Source organism: Ochotona princeps, chromosome 8 (assembly GCF_030435755.1).
Source record: "Ochotona princeps isolate mOchPri1 chromosome 8, mOchPri1.hap1, whole genome shotgun sequence".
In the NCBI taxonomy this organism is placed as follows: domain Eukaryota; kingdom Metazoa; phylum Chordata; class Mammalia; order Lagomorpha; family Ochotonidae; genus Ochotona; species Ochotona princeps.
In genome coordinates, this window is record NC_080839.1 from 7,246,196 (window position 1) to 7,271,280 (window position 25,085).

General features: G+C 40.5%; 1 protein-coding gene across 1 annotated transcript in view; it reads right to left on the minus strand.

The window, feature by feature from the left end:
- Nucleotides 1-9,531: 9,531 nt before the first annotated feature.
- Nucleotides 9,532-25,085, minus strand: part of SLC9A2 (solute carrier family 9 member A2) — a 96,735-nt gene continuing 81,181 nt past the window's right edge. Inside the window, exons 8-12 of the mRNA XM_004594205.2 lie at nt 24,672-24,833; nt 16,361-16,457; nt 14,128-14,259; nt 11,692-11,782; nt 9,532-10,252 (exon numbers count right to left, since the gene is read on the minus strand). Coding sequence (XP_004594262.1) covers nt 9,891-10,252; nt 11,692-11,782; nt 14,128-14,259; nt 16,361-16,457; nt 24,672-24,833 — 844 coding nt within the window. The 3' untranslated portion in view covers nt 9,532-9,890. The remainder of the gene's footprint in view (nt 10,253-11,691; nt 11,783-14,127; nt 14,260-16,360; nt 16,458-24,671; nt 24,834-25,085) is intronic.

Below are 25,085 nucleotides of genomic sequence, written 5' to 3' on the forward strand. Positions count from 1 at the left end.
AAATCCAGGACGGGGGGGCCCTTATGAGAAACGACTTTGGATTAGGGTCAGTGGTGTCAGGAGATCCTGCTTTGTTGGCCCTCCGTCTGGGTGCTCACCTGGGCACAGCTGGATCTGCGAGTTAATGCAAACCACAGGCCCACAAAGGAGGAGCAAGCTTGGGGCAAAGCTTTGCCAAAGAGAATGTGTTCAGCACTTCCTGTCTGCGCCAATGAGATTAAACTTTTCAAGGGCAGGAAAGCACTCATCAGCTATAGGACAGAGACGTGGTGGTAGAAAACACACACATTTCTCTGCTGAGCACTTTGTTAATTCAGACTGTCTGGAGGAACACGGGTTCCCTGTTGGATTCCATAAGCTGAGAAGGAGCGTTTCTACTCTCAGAATCTTAGACGTTGAAAAGCTGCTGTGTGACACCCAGCCTGTTTCACGAAGGCTGCTTAAGAACCACATGCTGACCTCACCATCCGCCCAACCCCACCATGCCCGGACACTGACCCAGTGGCCTGGTGAGGCAGAGAAATCTGGGGGATTATGAAGCACCACAGGCACGGCCTCATGGAGGTTGGGCAGGTACCGCTAGGAGACATGCTGCCAGAGCCTTGGCTGGCTTCATTCCTACCTGTCTATAACTGTTGGGATGCTCTCTGTAGCCACAGTGTGCTGGGCTCTTGCTGCCTCACAGCATTTGTGCTCTCCAAAAAGAAATGGGTGCCAGACCCATACACACTGGAGTCGGTGCATTGAGCAAACAGCGTGTTCATAGTCTGACAGTATGTATGTGTGCGCTGGGCACCAATGGAAGACTGCCTTCCTGTCTCTTCCTGCAGGCATGGACCTGGCGGGGAAACCAGAGCACATCCCTGGATTTCAGAGGAATACTTGATGCATTCATCTGAAAGTAAGGGTCTGGTTGTGGGCCCTACCTGAAGAACTGGATTCTGTAGTGTTTGTTCCATGTTAATGTCTTGCTTAAGAAGACAACAGGCCATTGGTGCATGGGGAAGCTTTTGGGTGTGTTTTCCCAAGGAGCTGGGGAAGAGGCCCTAGTGAAGGCTACGGCTGACTCATTGAAGGTGAGGGCTGATGTGCCAGCCACTGGGTGTTAAGTCAGTTACTAGGAAAAGGCGTAGACGGGATCCCTCTTTCACACGTAAACCACTCTAGCTCACATTCCTTTTCATCTCCTTAACGAGTCCACTGTGTCCAGTGCAGCACGTGCATAATTGTAAATGATATTTTGCAGACACTAATTTGCCACAACTTTAATATTTATTGTTTATAAAGCAGAAACATTTCCATAGCTTCAGAAGTTCTATATGATGTAATTGCAAATATTTATAACTAACAGGATATAAAGTTTTGTTGGAAGACTGTCCTTCTGCCTATCTGGCTGCAAGGGAATTGAGAACTTTTTCTCAGGTGTCGCAGTTAGGAACACAAGCACCAGATGCTCCCAAGGAGACCGGAAGCTTGTATGCAGTGCAATGGCCTTGCCTTTCAGGAGCGTGGGGAATAGACAGGCTGGGACAGTGGGTGAGCACTGCTTTATACAATGACGTGTGCGTGCAGAAAAAAGAATGCCTTTTCCCCATTTTCAGTATGAAGCACATTACTTAAAAACTTTTAAATGTGTAGATGCTGTTATTACTGCTAAATTTACAGCATTTTCCTCTTTGAAGTTAAAAAAAGATATACCTCTTAATGAGAGTTTATAGTTGATCAATCAATAGGAATATTGAAATCCAATGATCGATGTTCGTATTCGGGACGTACTTTTGCACTTGAGTGGTAGTGATTGTAGTCTCATTAATGTGATTTTTGTTCCCAAGATGTGGTGTCCTATAGTTCTGTACTAGGAAGTCTGACACTTTGCTGTTCACGGTGTGGTGCCACTGCAATGCCCACGTCCCATAGCGGAGTGCTTAGGTCCCAGCTGGGTGCTCCATTCCAGCTTTCTGCTAACGGGCACTGTGGCAGATGGCAGTGCTGGCTCGAGTGAGGACCTGGACTGAGTTCCTGGCTCCTTGCTTCCACCTGCCTGAACCCCCCAGCTTCCGCCTGCCTTCTGGGAGTAAACCAGCAGGTGGGAACTGCTCAAGCAATCAGATAACTAGTGTGGTCTGTGGTGCGGCGGGCTCGTCATCACCCAGGAGCTTGTTGGTCATGGAGACACTCAGACTCCGTCCCGGACCTGCCAGGGACCAATTCAACAAGGATTTCTGACAATTCGTTTGCACAGTGATGTTTGAAAATCACCCTTCACTGGGTAGCATTTGTATTGTTTATAGGATATAATCTCAGGGAAAATTAAAGCTGCTCAATTAACATTTGTGCTGCTCTTTTTTTTGTTGTTGTTGTTGTTCACTTGAATAGCTTTTGTAATCTTCTCCAAACTGTAAGATGACTACACTTGAAATAACTGTTGTTGAAACATACATACAGCTTTATATACAGAAGTATCAGGTGCAAGGCTCCTCCTGGAAGTCATGACTGGAGCCGACTGGTGGGACCAGTATCTCCGAGTCCTTGCACTGCCTTCTGACACACTTGAAGTTGAGAATCACCCCTTGAGTCAGGGGGCTTGGCTGCCCTGCTCAGGGCTTGGCGTTTGGTTGACAGGTGAGGGCAGCCACAGAATTCATGGCGAGGAGGAAAAGGTGGCTAGTGCTGTGAGGTCGTTCAGGTTTTGGAAAGTCCCTTCAAAAGAGGAGCACTCTAGAGTTTGGTTGCAGGGATGCCTGTGAAGGAAGGAGGGTCTCAGAAGCATGGGCACGCAGCGGAAAAGGAGGGAGAGGCCAAGAGGGGAGTTTTGGGAGTTGCCCATGAGTCGGGTCTAGATGGAGTTTGGGGTGAGGTTGGGAGAGCTGGTGCCGCATGTCCCTTCCGCCCTGTCCTGGGCTGACCAGCAGGTGACTTATAGGCATTCATGGGAGCCCTTCCTCGGGAGTACAGAGGGACAGGGTATGAGGAGCGCCTGGCCTCTCGGTAAGAGATTTAGATACCTTTGATGAGCAAGAGTCCATTCAAGGGAAAAGTGCAGGCACTTGGTCTGCTGCTTCAGAGTGTTATTCCAATAAATCGTGATTATGAGAAGTTATGTTGTATCTTGAGGTATATATAGTTCAGGTTCCTGAAGTACTTGAAAAATTTAATCTCCAATATGCTGAATCTGTGCTTGAACCATAAAAGCCAGCCTTTGGTTGTTGAAGTCTTCAAGCTGTGGCTGGTGTGGCACAGCTCATTAAGTGCCTGCCAGTGACTTTGGCATCCCATGTGGGCACTATTTCTAGCCCTGGCTGTTCTAACTCCTGATCCAGCTAGCTACATGCTGATGTGCCTGGAAGAGCAGTAGAAAATGACCCAAATATTTGGACTCTTGCTACTCCCATGGTGGGTGACTGGTATGTTCGAGAGGATCCTGGTTCTAGCTTGGCCTAGCCCAGCCACTGTAACTGTTCAGGGAGAGAACCAGCAACTGAAAAATTTCTCTCTTTCTTCCTTTCTTCCTCCCCTCTCTGTAACTTTGCTTTTTAAATAAGCATTAAAAAAGAAAGTAGTTGATATGCTGCACTTTACAACATGGATAGGAGATAACATTTCTTTAGGGTTATCAAAGAATTTCTATTCCATTTAGGATAGTGGAGATTCAGGCTCTCACCCAGTCTACACATTGCTTTTTTGCTATGCTAGCTTATCTACCGAAATATCTCCCGAGTTTGAGGGATCCAGTAGAGAGCTGATGTGAACGTGTTCTGCTGCTAACTTGGAGCCTGGTCCTCATGGCTCTCTGTGCACGTAACCAGCTGCGGAATGACCTTGAGTAGTCTGCATTGGGAGCACAGGTCTGGGCATCTCAGAGTCCAGCTTCTGGCAGTGCCAATCTGACGTCACTGGGGAAGGTGTTTTCTTTGGATCGCCTTTAAAGTACTTTCAGATGCTATTATCTTCGACATGAGTAACACACCAAAGTATGTCAGGTTATAACTGCCAGGCAAGATAACTTCATCTTCTGAAGGTTAAGGACCTTAACTGGAAAAGCCCATTTAGCAGAATCTTAAGTCTGAAAATGATGTATCCGTGGTTTGATGCATATCTCTGAATAAAAAATCATGTAATAAGGCAATGATATTGCCTCTTTTATTGAGGCTGAGTTAGGAAAGCAGTATGTCGGTATACTTCCAGAGGTTTCTGGGGAGCATTTGCTGTAGTGGTCAAGACAACAGTTGAGATGCCTGGTACCTGTATCAGAATTCTTGGGTTAAAGTCTTGATTGGTGTTCCTGAGTCTAGTTTTCCTGCTGTTACAGAATCTGGGAGACGGCAAGCGATGGCTCGAGTGGTTGGCTCCCTGCCACGTGTGTGAGACCTGAGTTGACTTCTGGATCCCAGCACTGGTCAGGCCGAACCCCGGCTTTGTGGGAAACAGTGGATAGAGATGCTCTTTCTCTCAGATTCTTAATTTTTGTAAAGGTTCATATACATTGAGTTGAAACATTGAGTGAAATGATTTTAATATCCACATACGTTTCCTTCAAAGAACACTTCTTATGAACAGTGCATCTTACAAAAAATGCACAATATTTGCAATAAACAGCTGAAAATTCTAATTTTTCCATTATCTTCTTGAAGCATTTTCCTATTTCATAGCCTTACAATTATCTTTGAATCCTTTGCAAGGATTCATCGCATGTAAAAATGAACAGTGTTCATATCTGTGGCTGGTGTGGTGGCATAGCCAGCTACACTGGCATATTTTATGAGCCCTGGTTTGTGTCCCCAGCTACTCCACTTTCCATGCAGCTCTCTGCTGATGGTCTGAACCACACGGGCAATGAAAGCGAAGTTACTAGGCCCTGACTTTGGCCTGGCTCAGTCCTGACTATTGTGGCGACTTGGAGAGTAAACCAATGAATGGGAGGTACTTCTCTGTGTCTCTCAGTAATTCTGACTTCCAAACAAATATTTTAAACAAATTTTTAAACTAGGGACCGGCATTCCGGTATATGTTGTAAAGCTGCCATCCATGACACCAGCAACCCCTCTGGGTGATAGTTCTTGCCCTGTTTGCTTCACTTTCCATGAAGCTCCCTGTTAGTGGTCTGGAAAAAGCAGTGGAGGATGGCAGAAGTGTCTGCTCCTTTGTCACCCACATGGGAGTCCCAGAGAAAGCCTCTGGCTTCTGGCTTCCAACTTGCCCCAGGCCTGGCCACTGTGGCCATCAGGGGAGGTTGTTAGAGGATGGAAGATCTCTCTCTGTAACTCTGAATTTCAAGTGAATAAATATATCTTGAAGAAATAACAATAAAATTTAAAAAAAATTGTTCATTGATTTTATCATTCTGTTACACAGTAGTATTGCAGCGTAATTATCTATATATGGAGATATATATAGATAGATATTAAACTAACAAAATTGAAATTCTTTTTTTTAGAATTTATTTTTGTATTGGAAAGGCAGACCAATAGAGAGAAGGAGAGCCAAAGAAAGATCTTCCATCTGCCAGTTCACTCCCCAAGTAGCTGTAATGGCCAGAACTGAGCCAATCCAAAGCCAGGAGCCAGGAGCTTCTGGGTCTCCATGCAGGTGCAGGTCCCAAGGCTCTGGGCTGTCTTCAACTGCTTTCCCAGGCCACAAGCAGGGAGCTGCATGGGAACTGGAGAAGCTGGGATGCAAACTGACACCCACATGGGATCCCGGAAGTTACAAGGTGAGGGTTTAGTCACGGAGCCTCCGCTCTGGGCCCTGGAATTTAAATTCTAATCTTTCAGGCAATTCCAGCTATCATGATCCCATGTAGTACAGATGGCGCTGCTTTGATTCACAAATGTAAAACTTGGGGCTTCTGGAACTGCTCTGCGTCATTTTCTCTGTAAGTAGTTGATGTTTACATATGGTTTTTTGTGTGAATGCTTTTCTATGACTTTTCTCAGAAGGAAGGAAAAATGTCCTTATACAGAATTTCGATTTGGTGAGCCAAGTTTCCATAACTAGATGCAAAGCGTATCATTTAAACTAGAAACTCACCAGCCATGCTTGTAAACCAACTGGAGCTACTAAGAGCAGAGAAACATTAAGATGTATAATTCAAGTTTTTTTGTTTAACAAATGTGAAACACTGAAGAATCACCACATTGTGTCTGGGGTTTTGTCTATGGATAGCTCATTGGGCATCATTTCTGTGCCCTGCAGTAATAAGGCACAGACTCCACAATACCTCTGTGACACACTGAAACATCTTGAGGTGGATTTTGAGTCATTCCAAATAGCCAGCCCGCTGTGCAGACTGGGAATCTGATCAATCTGTAGTGAAATCTACACCCAGAAAAGCTCATTCTTGGCCACACGTGTAAGAGAGCTGACCCACAGTTTATGCATAGAGGTAAACAAATAGAATGTTGCTCTAAAAACTGGAAAAACTGGAAAATCAAAGGGACCAGTAAAGTATGTTCCAGTGCAACATCAAAGAGGTTGTTGGGAAATGATGCTTCTGAGTGATTCATTGGGTGGCCAGGCTCACCCGAGGGCATGGGCTGAATGTGGAGGTGGGTGACATTGGAGGAATTCGGAAAGAGCGTGACAGCTGTCAGAACAGCAGCTCCGGTTAGGGCCATACAACTACTACCTGGACAGACTTCCTGCTTTCCTTCAAAGGGAGCTGTAGAATGGACCCATTTTTTTTTTTTTTTTAATATATAGGATGTAAAGTAATTGTGAGCTACAGACATTGCTCTGAAAGCAAAGAAAATGAGACGATCACTAGTCTATTCTGTATCAAGGACGTGGCAGGTTAACCGGACAATCCGCACAAAATCTGCTGTCTGTGTCCAAACGTGCAACCAACCAAAGATCAACTTAGTTCAGGAACAGAGCTGTGTCTCTATTGAACATTCACACACCTTTTACTCTTGCTATCGCCTAACGATAGAGTATCAGAATTATTGACATAGCATTTACATTGCGTAATGCATTATAAGTCTGTAGGTATGAAGCAAAGTATGTGGAAAGAATAAAGTGGCCATTCTTAGAGACTGGAGCACCACTGATTTTATTATCTTAGTACTATAATGTGCCCAAGCCTCAGCCAATAAGGCCAACAGCTACTTCATCCAGACAAGGTCATACTGTCAATCAATATTCATTATTTAAATTTGTGTTTGTTTTTTAAAAAGTTTACTTACTGATGTATTGATCTGAAACAGAAAGACACAGGAAGACATACAGAGAGATCTCCTATTATTGATTCATTGAGGCTGGACCATACTGACATTGGGAGCTGAGAACTTAGTCAACATTTTTCAAATAGCATATCTGGAGGCTATTTTTCTAGGTGTTTGCAAAGCAGTATAACTGTTTCCAACATCCCTTTGCAACATACATGAAGCAGTGATCTCTGGCTTTTCACTTAGAAGTAGTCAAAATCAAATCTTGCTACCAGAAACATCAAAGGCCTTTCAGGATTCTAGAACCACTTTGGGGCTTGGGTTGGATCAAGTGTTACTTGAAATAACAGTCATTCACAAAGAGCTGGAACTCTTTTTACTGCAGACATTTATCTGGTGGCAGTATTTAATCGAAGATTTCATCTCCATATCTTCTCTAGGGTAACTGGAGTTGAGTACTTAGAGAGAGAAAAAAAAAAATAGAAAGCAAGCTAAATGAAGTCAAATTAATTTTATTGCCTTTGTTTTTCCACAAAAGAAAAAAATTCTTAAACACTAATTAAGATAAAATGACTCAGTTTTTTTCATTTTGGAAATTTATACAATGACATCCAAATTCTTGATGTGACTTCTAATTAGTGACAGCTGAATTTGAGCTACCTAACATAGAGTGCTATAAATCTTCTGTGATATTTGCTTTCATTGCAGAAAATTAAATCATTGTAAAATTTATTTATATAGGAAGTGAGAAATGACAAATTTGTCATAATTTTCAATTTCTGCCTTTCTTTGCAGATTTCATAAACTCTATTTAGAAAGTATGTACTCTGCATTCCCCAAACTACACACCACATCTTGTCATAAATTCCTATAATAAAATCTCATATCAATTTTCAGTATAAGAAATATATACGTTTGTATAAATATCTTTAAATAGAACTTTTTGGCACAGAGTCTTAGCTGGTAGTATTCAAATTGTGTCCTACACTCTTTTTACTGATCAACATGGGTGACTGGTAAATAAATGGTTGCCATATCAATGTATACTTTGCCCATCTAGTCTCCCTACCTCATGCCAACAATATAAGGACACTTTAAGATCATAGAACATAACAATAAAGGTGAAGTATTTCTTCATATTGCTGGGTTTGGATCAAGGGCTGGAGAACAACTCGTGCATGTTTATCAAATTACTTTCTGTCAACAGTAATTCTATAGGCACTTGTATCCTTTTCTGTGTCTCTGATGTGAAAGTAAGGAAATAACAGAGGTGGCTTCGATTAATATCTACATCTAGAAATTTAGAGTCTTGTTCCAGTCAATAGTTAGAGCAGCTACACAGGAAAAAAAAAAAAAAAAAGACCAGTGAAATCTACAGTTTGAGACAGAGACCCAAATACCAAGCTTTAATGTTTATGTTCTACTTCTGTTCTTGGTGTATTTTTTTTTTAAATATGCTCCCATGAGCAGAGTCCCATTTAATATCAAGAATTTGAGTCACTACATGGCTGAACAGGGAGAAGTAGCAAATTACAGTCTAGTGCAACAAAAAATAAATTAGAATAAATAGGACTTCTACATTCTCCAATGTGCTTTCTGAGTAAGAACCCAAAGCTGGAAATCTCACCAATCTGTTAAGCATTGGAATATTGTTTATATAAGCCTCCATCTTTGTCTCCTTGGGATTCAAAGTTCTAGAATGTTTATCAGAGAAACTTGGTTGAAGCAGGTGTGCGTGGATGGACATGGTAAGAATCACCCACTTCTTCCTCCCAATATTGCACCACAAGAAAAGAAAGAAAAGATAGGAAAAAGAGAGAGAGAGAGAGAGGAAAGAAAAGGGAAGGGAAGGGAAGGGAGGGAAGGAAGGGGAAACCAATAAACCCAAATATTAACATGTGGTAGGCAGTGTGTGCCCCCCTGACTGACTCTAGGACACAGGAGGCCCTCAAGGGTGGGATTCATCCAAAGCTATCACAAAGGCTGGTTTTGTGTGGGCAGCCTTTTATTCTCTTGGTAACATTTAAATAAGAGAGAGACGACTTTCAGCCGTTCCCAGACACATGGTAGACAGTGGAACAAATCAAAAGCCAAGTAACCATCATTACTTCATAGGCATCCAGAGAGTCGTCGACTGTGCTGTGGGAGCCAGGCCACTTCGTCCACCTGGGCATCCTGCCACCTGAGATGCCTTGGCTTGTGCTTGGCTGCTTCCTGACCCGCTCCTCCACCAGCGCAGGACCAGAAAAGACTCCCAACCTTGCACTTGAGACCCACCCTACAGAAACAGTTCTTTTTCCTTTGGAAAGTTACACTCAGTACTTTTAGTGTCATTCACAAAAAGCTGACTACTACAGATAGACGTAAATTTCTTATAAATAAAATCTGAGGCATATATGTAATATATTAAAATTTTCACAAAGTTGTGTTAAAAATGTCAAGTTCTGTTATTCAAGTTCAATAAAGGCACACATTTGTTTGGTTTCCTTCAGGTCTACAGAGAATGCAATCGCGACACATCCCTCCCCGCTTAAAAAAAAAATTGTGGGACTTCTCTTTCTTTGATTTTCCTCCTCTTAGTGTAAGCACTTATTCCATTAGTCAGCACAAGAAAGTGTTTAGATGCTAAGAGAGTTGTAAATGGATTTCATAGTCGTGCCAGGTTTGGAAGTGACGAATTACAGCCAGGCTGGGTTGGTCACCCCCAGTCTACTCCGTCCACATCCATTAAGGCTTCTCGCCCCCAAATCGTGCTTTTCGGTTTCCAGGCTCAGACGCCCTCCGGACCAGCCGCGGGGGCGGCTTGGGTCTGACATCTTGAGTCAAGCTGTCCTGCCTCCCCTGGTCTTTGGAGAGAAGGGGCTGCCGCAGGACAGCTGGTGTCTGGGTGCCCCCCTCTTTGCTGCGGGGTGCTGGAGCGGGGCTGGGCTGCCTCTGCCCGGAATCCACATCCACCTCGTTCTTCCATTCCATTTTATAGGACTGGGAGGCCTTTTTGGAGAACTGTTCTGGCAGGAAGCACCTGGCTCGGGGCTGCAAGTTGAGTACGGTGGTTCCAGGATCCGCATCGGAGTCACTGCTGTCACCGTCTGGCACAGAGCAAAGGAAGCACAGTGTGGGCAAGTGTAGCAGAAACGAGGTTCAACAGAAATGACTTTGATCCCTCAGCGAGTCAGGCTGCCCCTATGCCCTGGGTATTAAGGGAGAGGCCATAAAATGCAGCTGAGCCACCTTGGTTACCTCATGTCACCTCTGAGAACCCTCCTGTCCAAAGTGCGTAATAACTGTAAAGAGCTTATGGTGTGCCAGGCACCTGCAAGTGGAATGAATGCACCCGTGTTACAGATGGAGCGGCTAGCAAGTCATGGTGCTGGAGTGAGAAATGAAGCCCTTCGGCAGCAGTGGCTGTGTCCTCCTCTACCCCACAGCAATGACCCTGAGAGGGCTCAGCTCCACAGCCGCTACTGGGGGAGAGACTTGATTTGATTTGATGGAGGCTAGGAATATCCTGCCCTCCAGCCATCTAAGGCCGGATAAGTCAGTTGGTCTAGTCCTGCCAAAACAACTGTGGGAGGAAATTGATATTCAATAAATCTATGACAGGCCAGTTTCTAAGTTGCTCATTGGGTAGCTCATGCAAATGATGTTATGAATATCTAAGTGACCTTGGCTGGAGAAAGTTTCCCACCCATGGCCAACTCTTGTACAAAATTTTGCTTATTTTCTTTATACTGCTCATGAAAGTGCTATACCACCAACAGGTGGTTTCCCAGTTAACAATCAAAGGAGGCACCAATAGCAGGAGAGTCCAGCACTGAAGCTGTGTGGAGGGGCAGTGGATAGTGGACAGGGCAGGCTGCATGCCCAGCCAGTTCTGCTGGTTATGCGAGGGTAACAGGGACCACTGTTGTAATATACAGGGCTGCCTCAGCTCCCCAGTTCTCACTTCTCTTTTCTCAGCCTAACTTCCAACATCACCTGCTATCCTTAGATTTGCCTCTTTTAGTAATTACACAACCAATCAATCAAATAAGCCAGGGAAATAATAACCAGGCTACACAGAGTTTTAAAAGCATGGAACTCTAAATTTGTTCTTTGTTCACGGGATGTGGCTTGAGTAGTTAAAGGGAGATTTCCACCAAATAAAGGGAAGTTAGATAAATGTAAGGAAAACGTTTAATGATTACATGAAGAAAAATACATGGTTACCTTAATCAAAATATACTAGAATTATTATAAAAATGTAAATATATATTTGTAGATGTAGAACTATCTGTTTACTTGCTCTGACACCCCATGGTGATGATGTTTGGGTTTTTTGTATCAAAGGATCATTCTGGAAAATACATGATTAGATTATTTATGGATCTGCTAAGAATGCCACCCAGGAAGGCTAATGAAATGTTACCCTGTTATTATTTTGAATTTGTAAGCTATTGAACTTGTCCTTCAAGAAGAAGATACTAGGTAAACTTTTATATTTTATAAGCATCAGCAAATAAAGCTCTTCTCTATGTATACCCATTACCTGCATTAGAAATATTCTTTCTCTTCTGTAGCTTTTCTGGAAGCTTTGTATTTTTAGGTAAAGATAAATATCGGGAAGTTGAAGTGGAAGCCTGCAAAGGAAATATTAAATCTTATTTAGACCAGATAAATGCAATCACTATATATTAGGAGTTGGAAATTTTCTAATAAAAATTGATGTTAAAATTAAATTTAGTCCTTTTTTAAAAAGTTTACTTATTTGAAATGAGGAGATACAGAGAGAGAAAAATACAGAGAGTTCTCCCATCTGCCGATTTACCTCCAACATGCCTACAGCAGCAGCAGCAGAAGCTGAGCAAGGCCCCAGCCAGGAGGCCAGAAATCAGCTTGGGTTTCCTGTGTGGATGACAGAGACCCAAGCACATGAACCATCACTTGCTGTCTGCCAGAGAACTCATTAGCAGGAAGCTGGGATAGCTCTGATATGAGACACAGGTTCTCCAAGTAGCATCATAAATACTTGTCCCAGAACTTTAGACAAAAATTCCAAACACGCGCTGGCATTTGGCTGAATGTTTGACACCATTTGAGATGCCTTTCTCCCCTATCAAACAGCCTGAATTTCAACTTCCGTCTCTGGCATCCTGCTCACACCAACCCTGAGAAGCAGTAAGTGATGGCTCACATGACTGGGTCCCACCCACATGGTAGACCTAGATTGAGTGCCTGGCTCCTGGCTTTGACCTAGCCTAGTCTAAGCAATGGGGCATTGGAGGATTGAACCAGGAGATGGGAGCTCTGTCTTTCTTATGTCCTAGCTCTGCCTGTTGAATCAACAAAAACATATATTAAAAACTTTGAAAACCAACAAACCTACTTCAAGTGGCTGTAACTTTTGCATTTAAAATAACTCAACATTTTCTGAAACCTGATAGAGGCAGGAAGGTAGTAAGCGACAAGGAGCCAGGAGACTGCCAGCAACCCTTGTGCCAGTCCAGCACGGCTGCAGGCTCCACACGCCCCATCTCCATCACACTCTCAGCCTTACTTCTCCACATCCATGAATCACTGTGATGATCACACATGTGCCACAGTCACACACTGACACCAGGAAACTTTGGAGATTCCCAGAAGGGGAGACAGAAGCCTGAATAAAAATCCCTCCTAAACTCTGCCTCATCTGAATATCCAATTAGGGTATCACTCCCTGCCCCATAAAAGTCAACCCCTACTTCGGTGGGGGCATCAGCTCTTCTCTCATTATGTAGAGAGGTTCCTGCATTTACATCTAATTATGCGCTATTCCTTTAAAAATTCCCCTGCTTACACCTCTGTCCATGTCTGCTTTGAATTCTATTCTCACTGGAAGAAAATAACTTGGAACACATCCAATCCTGAACCCCATACCCCACAAAGGAACCAATAGAAACAAGATGTGATAGTTAAAGAAAATTTACCAAAATAATTATATAAGTCTTACTCTATGGAAAGACTTAGAACCTAAATGAATGAAGAAAAAGATACAGCATATTTATTTTTTATTTACTTTAGTCTTGAAAAAGATAGACTAAACAAGATTACTATGATAAATTACTGACGTGGAAATGCCACAATCTAGTTTCTCTCATTTGTTCTGGACATTGGGGCATTTTGCATGTAAAACTAAATGCATGGTTAAAAGTAAGATACCACACCCTCCCTGTTAAATTAGTCCACCCTCATGTCCTATCCATGTGCTACCGACAGTACTCACTGTCCCGTGTTTCTTACTCTGGCCTTCCTGCAGTTCCCCAAAGTTCATGCTTACCTATCTGTCTTCTGCCCTTTGCCCTTGCTGCTGACTCTCCTTGGAGAGCTCAGATACAACTGTGTGCCATTTCAGTCAACATCAGACTGTCTGTACAGTTTGAGTCCATAAGGTTTTATGACCTACTGATGCTCAGTTGCCTTGGTTTCTTAAGTACACTCTATCATGGCCATACAATTACAGATTTGCCTAATGATGCATTTCTGAGAATGAATCCTTACGGGATACAGGATGTCTTACTCTCAAATAAAGCCTGGCCATATCATTCTGTTTACAAAATGCACTCTTTTCTGTGTATTCTCCGCCCCCTTTTCTGATTCCCCTGGAGCTTATTTGCTCTATAGCACATGTTGTCTTACAACAGACAATTCAGTTTTTCTTTGCATGACTGAGAGCTTTCCCTGCCACTAGAACAGAAATCTTACAAGCAAGTGTAGGAATCTTCATCAGCTTTATTCCCTAATGCATCCCAGTGCTTGGAATCAGCAGGCAGCCCAAAAACACTGGGCAAGTTGTCATAAGTCACTCCCCCTGAGAATCCCTGAGAAGCAAGTCTCTGCAGTGACAGGATCAGCAGAGCAGGTGGTCAGCCAGAGGACCCACACTACCGTTCTTGGCCCTGCCCTTGAAGGCCTCCTGCTGTATCCCAGGTACTCAGACCCCACATACCCTGCGCTCTCGATTCAAGCTATTGTCTTTCCTGATGCTCTCCCGCAAACTGTGCCGACGGCGGATGAGGATCTCCTTGGCTTGCCTCTCACTCGTGTCAGCTGTTAGGTTGTGCCTGTTGTAGGACAGAGTCTGAAATGAAAGGGCACGGGTAGCATTTTATAAACAAAGGCAAAGCAACAAACAAACAAAAACCCTGATCATTTCCTCAGATACTGCAGAGCTGTACATTTCTTTGGACTTGCCCCATCAGCCAAACATAGACAACTTCTGCTAGGAGAAAAACATAAGACTTTACAAGTATTGAAGTTAACACTTTGAAATTTTGAAACACTTTATCTTTCCGTAAAAGTCAGTGAATATGTTTTTTTTCCTATTGGAAAATGTGATCTTTACATATAAATGAGAAAATCCATGCAATTCATCAAGTGGCTTTCTCTACCTTGAAGTATCTTGGTGCATACTTAAAATTATTAATATATGGGAGAAAAAAGACAAGTCATCTTCATGCATTTTTTATTGACTCTGAATTCCTGACACACAAACCACCACTTTGAGCCACTTGGTGGTGCCCTGTTCCTTTTCATTAACACCAGTGCTCCTTTTTCTCATTGAAAAGCTATGCTTCCCCGCAGCAATGAGCATGCCCCACTAGTTGAGCTTCTAAACTAGGACTATTTAGGGAATGCCCCTTTTAGTTCTGTAAGCTATGTAGAAGTTTCCTAAAATAAATTGTAAACAGCAGTTAATTTTATTATTTTTTAAAATACAATTGGCATGCACTTGTTGAAAGGATGCCTGTGTCTGGAATGGCCTGCCTGCAGGTTATACAGAGGACGCAGAACAAAATTCCTGCTTTCAAGAGCTCATGAACTAATTGTGCAGCTAAGGTTACCGAAATAAAACAATTATGAAATTAAGTGTTGAAATCATGGGGTTGTGTATAAGCCCCGAGTGGTACACATTAAGGGTAGGGCTAATAATAATCTGATGGTTGTTGGGGAAAATACAAAAGGTAAAAATAGGGACCAGGTAGTATACTTCCAGTGGGGAAGGAGGAGGAAGTGAGAGAGTGAGAGAGAGAGAGAGAACGCATCATACCATCATTAGTGTCTGGGGTAAGCAGGGGATAGATACAGGAAAAAAAGGTTGGATAGAATGGATCTTAGAAATATGGATATCAGATTTGGGAAAAATTTTCTAGCCTGGAAGCCATAAATAGTTTGCTTCTTTCTAAATAGGATAACATTGCCATTAAATGGTGCTTTGGGGATGGATGCAATATATTATGGTCCATTGAGCTAAGGTACCACTTGGGACACCATATCACATATGGGAATTCGAATTTGAGTATTGGATGTTCTTCCTCTGATTCAGTTTCTTATAAATGCATCTACAGCAGAGTTCCATCTGGGCTCTTCTCCTCAGCCTGGCCCATTTTTTAGTTGAATTTGGGGGACTGAATAAACCAATGGAAGCTCTCTGTATGTGTTTCTTTCCCTATCTTCATCTCTCAAATGAATTTCAGAATAATATATAAGCATGTTTAAAGTACTTAGAGAAAAGGGTAGAGTCGGGAGTTGTCCTATGGTGGGAAAGGCTGAGAAGCTATAGAAAAAAGGCCCCAGAAGACTATGGAAAGATCCTTGACTGGCTATAGGTCACATGTGCCACCCTATCTCCCTTTACCTCATTCTTTCACCTGTAAAATGGAGTTGGCAGGTGGAGGCGTGAAAGAGTCAGTGTTTGCAATGCACAGAAATGGGGCTTGTCCTATCGCACACATCCCCCTAAAGATTAGCTGAACTATAAGCAAATTATCACAATGAATGTCAACAATGCCAGCACAGCAAAAGAAGCGACTCAGATGTTAGATGATTAACGGAAGACACGGAAGCACCTTGAAAATGACAAGGAAGAATGAATATGTTCGACAGGTCTAAGCTCTAAAGCTATTCCATATAAAACAGTAACCAAATCATTTCTTCACCCTTTGTCAACATGTACTTGCCCCCCACCCACACCCGTAGAACACCCGGGGGTCTTCACTGCTTTTGCCACAGCATTCCAGAGGGGAGTTATACCCTAACAAGTCAGGGAGCTCGAACAGGCTCTGAGAGAGCCAGCCAAGATTCTCTGTGGAGGGCCCATTGAGGTGGCCATCCAGCTACGGCACCTGTTTTTACCTGATTTAACTAAATGCACAACATTTTGTTAAATAAAGAATCCTCACCCTTTGACGTATTTGGTAGAGATTTCTTGATAATATTTCTCGAATTTCATCCATTTCTCCAGGTGTGAGCTTCCTTATTTTTTCTTCACGGCAATCACTGTGAAAATGCGCAAGAAGCATATTTTATCTTTGAACAAATACTAGAAATACCATTTTTGAAGAAGGACAGACTTAGTTCTCAAGCAGCATTTCCCAATGATTCAATATTTTCAGTGGTTCAAAATAATTAAGGGTTCTAAAACTTAATTTAAAATTCACACTTGATAAGTTTAATCCTAAAAATAATCACAATCACACTCCATTAGTGCAATTATCTTCTTACAGGAAAAAAAAAAAAACCTATCACAGCCTACAACATTATCACTCTTATTTTTAACATCCTGTTAACAAAACAGAACAGAACATTTTTTTTTCTAACAGAAACTTAATTAGCTGTATGGGAGAGGGTTCCTCAAACAGTTCATAGAAGCTACATATTATGAAAAAAACTATGGATGAATTTCAGAAGGTTTTGCATCAAAGGAAACACATTTTCCATGGATTGTATGCATTGTCCTTTTTTTTTAATTTAAAGCCTCATCTTTCAAATACCTACTTTAATTATTTGGAAAAAATGTGTATTTATTTGCACATGTTGTATTTGTGAATTCTCCTACTTCAGTTCATCAACAGAATAGCAACTTTTGCAGCACCTTTGCAGTTACTCACAGACATGCCTAGGATGCCAATAAACACACATTTTAGGATGAACAAGGCAATGTTCAATCTTGTCGCTCCATCTCTCACACTATAAATAAGGACCTTTTCACAGTCAGTTTCAAAATGCACTTTTTGTGTCTTATGCAGCTTATGGGTGATTTCACTGTTCAAAACTGTCTTAAGCATAGAGCTAAAATGCTTTGCAGGGGTCTACCTGTAAGACTGTCCTGTGCCTTCCCAAGAAAGCACATTAGTAAGTTTTGTCCACACTTGAATTACAGTGCAGTTGACCATGGGTTTATTGTCAATGTAAAAGCAATGTATGCTAAGTAAGATGTCTCTGAACATGAGTATGCATTCAGTAAGCTGGTGAAAATTCTGAGACCAGAGGCTTAAGGAAACCTAACTTTGTATATTCCCTGGAAGTAACGCTTCACAATGTGCAACTGAGCATTTGAAGCTACTTAACTACTGCAAGACACAAACATTGTCACAAGGATCTACAAAAAACCATATAGTACAATAAAACAGATGACAGGATAAAATGTTTAAAGCTGGGGAGGCTGGGATGATTAATTGCAAATATTACACAGACACCAAAGAACATAACTCTCTTCTAATTTGAAGATGCAAATTCATTGCTCATGCAATCCTGTCAGAACACTAATCACTGGGACACAAGAACTTGGCACTAGCGGGTAATGGCAACACAGAGGAATTAGCACAGTGACGTGAGGTCCAGATTTAGGCATCTCAATTTTGCCCCAATCCCTACTGCTCGGAAGCAGCATCTGTCTATGTGAAGGTGGGTGATCAGACACCTGTCCTCCTCTCTAGCCATGTGCTTTTGATCAGCAAAAGGAATTCACAGAACTTTAGAGTTGGAAGGGATGTAAAAGTTCATCAAGTAACAATTTATTTTACTATCTTATTTTCTTGTATACTTTCCCACCGCGTCCTTGCCGACAACCATTTGAATACCTTCAGTGAGGAGTTGCCATATGCCTTGTTTTTATTTTGACATTTTCTTGGAATCTAACATGAATTTCATGTGTATCACTCAATGAATCATCCCAAAGTGATATATAAACTTATGTAACTACAACTCTGGTCAAGAAATGGAACCCTGAGGTTGGCATGTGACATAGTGTCTAAAACCACCACCTGTGATGCCAGCATCCCATATGGGCAGCAGGTTTGTGTCCTGGATGCTCCACTTCAGATCCAGCTCCTGCTCATGGCCTGGAGAAGGCAGCAGATGAGCTCCTGCTACCTACATGGGAGACCTGGCAGGAAACTCCTGGCTCCTGGCTTCAGCCTATCCAAATCTTGAGCCAAACAGCCATTTGGGAAGTATACCAGCAGATGAAAGACCCCTCTCTCTGTCTCTCTCTGTACTCTACCTTTTGAATAAAGAAGTCTTTTCAATAAAGGATACAGAACATTAATGAAAACCCAGAAAATACTTCATGCTCCCTGACATCAATCACCTCCTCCTTTCCTCTTTATAAAAGGTGGTAACTCTTAACTTCAACATTAGTTGCAACTAAGTTTGAACGCTAATATGAATAGAATAATCTATAACATCTTTTACATTTTATTTTTTTTGCTTAGTGTTCTATTGGAGATACATCTGCTCTGTGATTTGGGCTTTGCATTTTTTGTATGATACAATGACACATACAAAGACCTTATGATTTTTAAGACAGTCCAGTACCTCTCATTCTTCACATTTATAGTTAGTGACTTGAAGACTTGCTTAAGAAATCTTTGGCAGGCCATCATTGTGGCATAGCTGGAAATGGATGCTGGTTCAAATCTTAGCTTTTTCACTTTAGATGCTGTCATGTCTGGGAAGGTAGAAGAGGATGGCCCAAGTGGTTGGACCTCTGCCCTCACATGGGAAACCTGGAAAATCTCTTGGTGTCATCTTGGCCCTGCTACAGCCTTTGTGGCAACCTAGGAAGTGAACCAGCAAGTAGATCTGCCTCTCCCTCTGTGCCTGCATATCTCTCTCTCTCTCTCTCTCTCTCTCTCTCTCTCTCTCTCTCTCTCTCTCTGTTTTTATACCTTCAAACAAATCTTTTTTTTTATAAAAAAGAATCTTCTCTATAATGGTCTTTCAAAAGTCTGCTGGCTCTGTCTTCAGGCCAGAGAGGATATACCTAAGAAGCTGTTGAACTTGATTGGACAATAAGATGCTGGACTCTATGTTTGGTATACGCTTGCAATGGGGGAATCTCAACTGAACTTGAGCTGTGGTTATGCAACAAGGTGGAGGAATCCACCATGGTGGGAGGGTATGGGGAGGGGTGGGGAGAACCCAAGTATCTATGTAACTGTGTCACATAATACAATGTAATTAATGAAGTTAAATAATAAATAATTTTAAAAAGTTGATTAATACGTCTAACATCCAAATCTACAATGCATCTGGATCTGAGACAATTTCATTCACATCTTTAAGGACACCTAATCAGCCTAGTTGCTGACACAAGCTAGCTTTTCTCCAAAGCTTGTACTGCAAGCTTGGTCATTAGTCATTGTCCACTTGTGAGTTCTTTATTTCTTTCCAGCATTCTACTCATCCTTGTCCTTGTTCCAATATCATGCTGTATTAATTAGACAGCTTTATAACAAGTCTGGTTATTTAATAAAATAAATGTTTTGAGTCCTTCCTTTTTTAAAACTGTCTTGGTTAATTTTGGTCCTGCTTGTTTTCATGTACACACACACGCTCACAAACACACAGAGGGAATGATATGATTTTAAAATCTACAGATCTTATCATACAAAACTGAAATTTTTGCCTTAATATATATTTATTTCCTACTAATATTAACTTTATTCATTTACACTACATGTACAAGTATTTAAATGTACACTAAATGTGCAAGTATTAAAATGGTGATTTCATTTTCTCTAACTTTGAGGTTAATATCCTTTTTCTAAATTAAACATTTTATCTCCCGCATATCATAACATTTATACATGCCATTGAATTTTTAAGGTTTATAATTCAGAAACTTAAATGTAGTTATTGAGTCTTTATCTGAAGGTTCTTTCAAATTTTCTATGAAAACTATCAAATTGTGAGTAATAACAGCTTTATTTTACCCTTTTCTAGATTACTTTTCCTTTTTAAAATTTCTTTCTGTCTCCTTTTTTTTCTTGCTTACCACTGGTTAAATATTAAATAGAACTAGTAATAATTTACACCTTTGTTTTTTTTTTAGAGTCTTAAAATAGGCCTTTCAACATTTTAAATTAAAAATACTTTCCATGGACCTTTTGTGAAGCTGTTTTCTGAACTTTAGAAAAGGGCTCCTCACTTACAGTTTGTTTGGATGTTTCACACAGTAAGAAATAAATATTGAATTTCCTCATTTTTTCTGCTCCTGTTTCAGACAGATGGCAATCTATGACTTTATGCATCTTTTTTTATAGCACTTTTGACTGTGAAACAACCTTACATTTTTCCTGAAAAAAAGCCCTAAGTGATTTTAATGGATGTTCTTTTTATAGATTTTATTTGTTGGTATTTTTTTACAGAAAAAACCTTTTTCTGTCATTTTTCTTCCCTGTGAATGTACCTGTCAAATTTTGTACTAAATTTAGGTTGACATACTAAAACAATCATGAAAGTCTCCTTTTCTTATTATCTGTAAGAGTTCGTAAAATTGCAATAATTTTCCCTTAAATGCTTTGTGGAATTCACAAATGAAGCCATATGATTGTGAATTCTTTTTTTTGTATGAGGTGGACTTAAATTACAGATTAATTTACATAATGCTTATGGGGTTGCACACATTTTCTTTTTTTTTTTAAGATTTATTTTTTTTTTATTGGAAAGGCAGATATACAGAGAGGAACACAGACAAAGAGGAAGATCTTGTGTCCAATGGTTCATTCCCCAAGTGATTGCAATGGCTGGAACTGAGCCAATCCGAAGCCAGGAGCTTTTCTAGGTCTCCCACATGGGTGCAGGGTCCCAAGGCTTTGGGCCAGCCTCTACTACTTTCCCAGGCCACAGGCAGGGAGCTGGATGGGAAGTGGGGCTGCTGGGATTAGAACCAATGCCCATATGGGATCCCAGTGTGTTCAAGATAAGGACTTGAGACGCTAGGCTATCGCGCCAGGTCCACTACTATTTTTTTTTTTTTTTTGCAGGTCTAGATTACTGACTTTTTAACCTAGTGTAATTTCTAACTTTTCCGCAAGGCTAAAAAAAACTCCCTGAAAGAAATTGTTTACACTTCTTTACACAAGATTTAATTTCTCTTATTTGCACCATATTAAAATTAAAAATATCCCTACATAATTTCTTAAGTTATTGAATTTTCACTTGTAAAACGTTGATGTAGTATAGTTAGGTTCACTTTATTTTATTTTGTTGCTGATTAGCTTTTTGCAAAACAGTATAATTTATATAAAACTTTTCAAGACTTTAGCTATTAATACTGGTGCCAAAATGTTCTATAATCTTAAAGAAATTTAATCTATTTCATTCTATCAGTTATTATAAGACTTAAAATATTCTACTACAAATAACACTGTGTTTTTATTTGTGGTTCTGCTAAGTTTTGTCTTATGTATTTTGGAACTATATACTTGTATTGAAATTATTTTATATTCTTATAGGTTATTATCTATCTAATTCTTATAGATTAGAACAAGGTTTGTTCCAATGTTTAACTTTTGGGGCTAGCACTTTTATTATATATGATACTTTCTTCCTATTTGTAAATTCTTTGTATTCTCATATTAAAAAAGTATTTCAGGCATTCTATAGTACATTTTGTGATTTTATCTATGTGAGTATATCTTCCTTTTAATCATGGAATTTCGTAGCTTTCGATTTCAGCTATTTCTTGAATTCAAGACTCCAATTTTACCATTCAAGTTGTATTTGTCACTTTTTAATTTTTTTTCTTTTCCTTGGTTGTCTTTTGAAAATCTATTTCATTTTCACTTCCTCTTTCTGTTGGCTTGTTAATTACATTTCTTGTATTGTCCAGGTTATCATTGTGTTAGAGAGGTTCAAATTTAGATTTTCCAATATATTGCTCTTTCCATTGCCTTTACATTTCTTCAACTTCAAGCTTGTCTGTTTCTAAGATCCTTTCATGTGATGATTTTCATTTTAGAAGGTAATTATTTTATCCTACTTAAAAGTAGCTATTACACAAGGAACCCTCCGTTCCGTACCTTCCTTCCTTCAAGCCATCAATGGCATCTATTTCTTTGTTTTCACATCTATTGCTGGGTATTTTTATGTATCTTAAGAAATACAGTGCTTTTCCTCCTATCACCAGTGGGTCTGTTTAAGATTTTCTTTGTGTTTCAGTTTTTGGTAGTGTTACCAGTTTGCATCTGGGTTTGGTGTTCCTTTTTATCTAATCTTCTTGCAGTTGTATTTCATGTCGTTTTGGAAGCTCCTCCATCACTGTCCTCTAACATATTGCTTCTGCCAACCTGTCCCTCACCTTCTCCAGCATCTAACTTTCCCAACTACCACAGTCACCATTTTATTCTCCATCTTTTATTTTTTCATGTGGTGCTGCATCGTGCTTAGTTCCTTCTAATGAACAATCTTATTCAACTGTGGCTAATATGTTCTTTTACCCATCTGTCAACACAAGAAGTTCCACACAGGTCTTTTTTTTTTAAATTATGTAATCTTTATGGAAATGCCAAAAGAGTCAACATCATTTTCCTTTCTGTAACATACGTGGGGTATGTGCTTTTAATCTCAAATCCCCGTCTGATGACTCAGTTATCAGGAATCACTTTATGAATGTCGCTGCTCTGTTTTCTTCCTTCTGCAACGTGTTAAGTCATGTCTACTTGTCTTTTCAAATGTTTATTATTTTCAAAAGACATTGCTTTTAATGCTATCAGAAATACTGCAAGGCTTTTATAAATCAAGCTTTTTGAAGAGTATTTAAGTTTGTTTCTTTCCAACATCGCTGTCAGGGGTGATGTCAATGTCAGTGGATTGTATTAAGGTCATTCTAGACTAGACTTTGTTATATTGATGGCTAGAGTGGAGGACACTGAAGTAACACTTATGGCTAGATACAAGAGTCCATCACTCTGTAGGAGCTGAATTCTAGACGGATGCATGGCGATTAAGATTGATAGCCTATTTCTTAGTTGAAGACAAGTTCAGGGCAATAGAGCAACCAGCTCAAGGTCACACAACAAGAAGCTTCCAGAGCTGAGACTGTAATTCAGTCAGCTATTGTTCAACACAGCGCTGTTTCCAATGAAATGTAACATCCTTACTTTGGAGCCATCCTGACTACCCCTTTTTACTCAGGATTATGAAAGCTCACTTAAGTTTTATAAGTGATTGAAAGTCCTGGTAAAAATATAATTTACCTGGTTTTCTCCTCTCTAACCTTCCCTAGTGGTGAACATTTTAATTAGGTATAAATTAGTTTAAATGAACTTCAATCTCATCAGCAGAAAAAAAAATCACCGGGGATCTGTGATTTGTGTTAAATTTGTTACTAAGAGAAAAAAGCAGGCTTGCATAAAGAAATGTCCTCTTTCACTACGTGTTAATGCTCTGATGGTTCTGCTACAGACTTGCTCGAAAGACTTTGCGTGACTCATTTCAACCTTCTGGTTCTTCCTTTCCTTATTTTATAGTTTTGAAGATCTACTTGAAAGCTTTGCCTGTCTATTCAATGGAAAAGGAAAGACAGAGAAAGCTCTCGTCCACCTGTTCACTCCCCACATGCCGACAACGGGTTGGATGCCAAAGGCAGCAGTCAGAACCTGGGAACTCCACCCAGGGCTCCCATGTCGATGGCAGAGACCCTCAAACTTGACCCATCACAGCTGCCTCCCAGCATCTGTGTTTTCAGGAAGCTGGAATCAGGAGCCAAAGATGAATAGCAAACTCATGTGAAACTTGACATCTTAATTTCTAGGCTAACAATCACAACCAGCATTTTAAAATTAGGGAGGAAGATTAGATTCAGTGATTTGAACTATAGTAGGGTCTTGGAAACACTGAAGAACTTTTAAATATATCTATTGCTGGACCTCAAACCCAGTGATTCTTATTTAATTGGCCTGAGGTGGGACTCAGGTCTCCAGATAATTTAAGCGTTCCTAAGGTGTTCCCAACATTCAACAGGCTAGACTGAGAGCTACGGTGTAAGTATCCTGACCGTTCCCCACCAAGTCTTCAGCTATGATTCTGTGGGACAATCTGTGGACAAAGAGCCATCTAGTTACATGAACGTCAATAGTATCAAATGTAACACACTGTATCATTGTCCATGTCACAGTGTTTGCTGGACTATTTTACTTTTGGTAAGTAACAAACTTCCCGCAATAACAGGAATAAAGGCATAATCATCTGAAATATCATAGTTTTTTCTGATTTCCCACTTCTAGAAAAGAACAAAGAGAAAAAAGAAATCAATATAGTGTGATGTGTGCATTCCTGGGCTTTCACCATCAATCAGAATCTTCCTCCACTGTGAGAGTTAAAGTCATCAGTCTAAAACATGAGTCAAATATTTAACTATCACTGATTCTAAAACCTATCAAGGCTTTATCCCATAGTGCTTTCCCTTGGTAACGACATACTTACTTCAGAGATGCAAAAGAAGGGACAGTACTTATCAGCCCAGTTTCTGCCATCTCAATGGCATGCTTTATTTCAAGCTTTTTATACAAGGACACAATGCTTGACTTGGGTTGATTTTCCCGAATCAAAAGCTTCCGCAGGTATTTTTCATCAAACTTCTTAAACCTGTAAATAAAGTTTCGATCAGTATTGTACTAAAAATAAAAAATTCATTTTTAAACAAATAAATCATTTCCATCATTCCAAGTAAAAGCATTTAGAGGCAGAATTTGCTAGCCTAGTATTTATCTGCATTTCTTATGTGCCCACTTGTTTCTATGAATGTATAATAATTACATACTATATGCATGTGTACATCTGGTACACATATATTTTTATCAAGCATTTATATTATGTAAATATTATTATAAACATCTG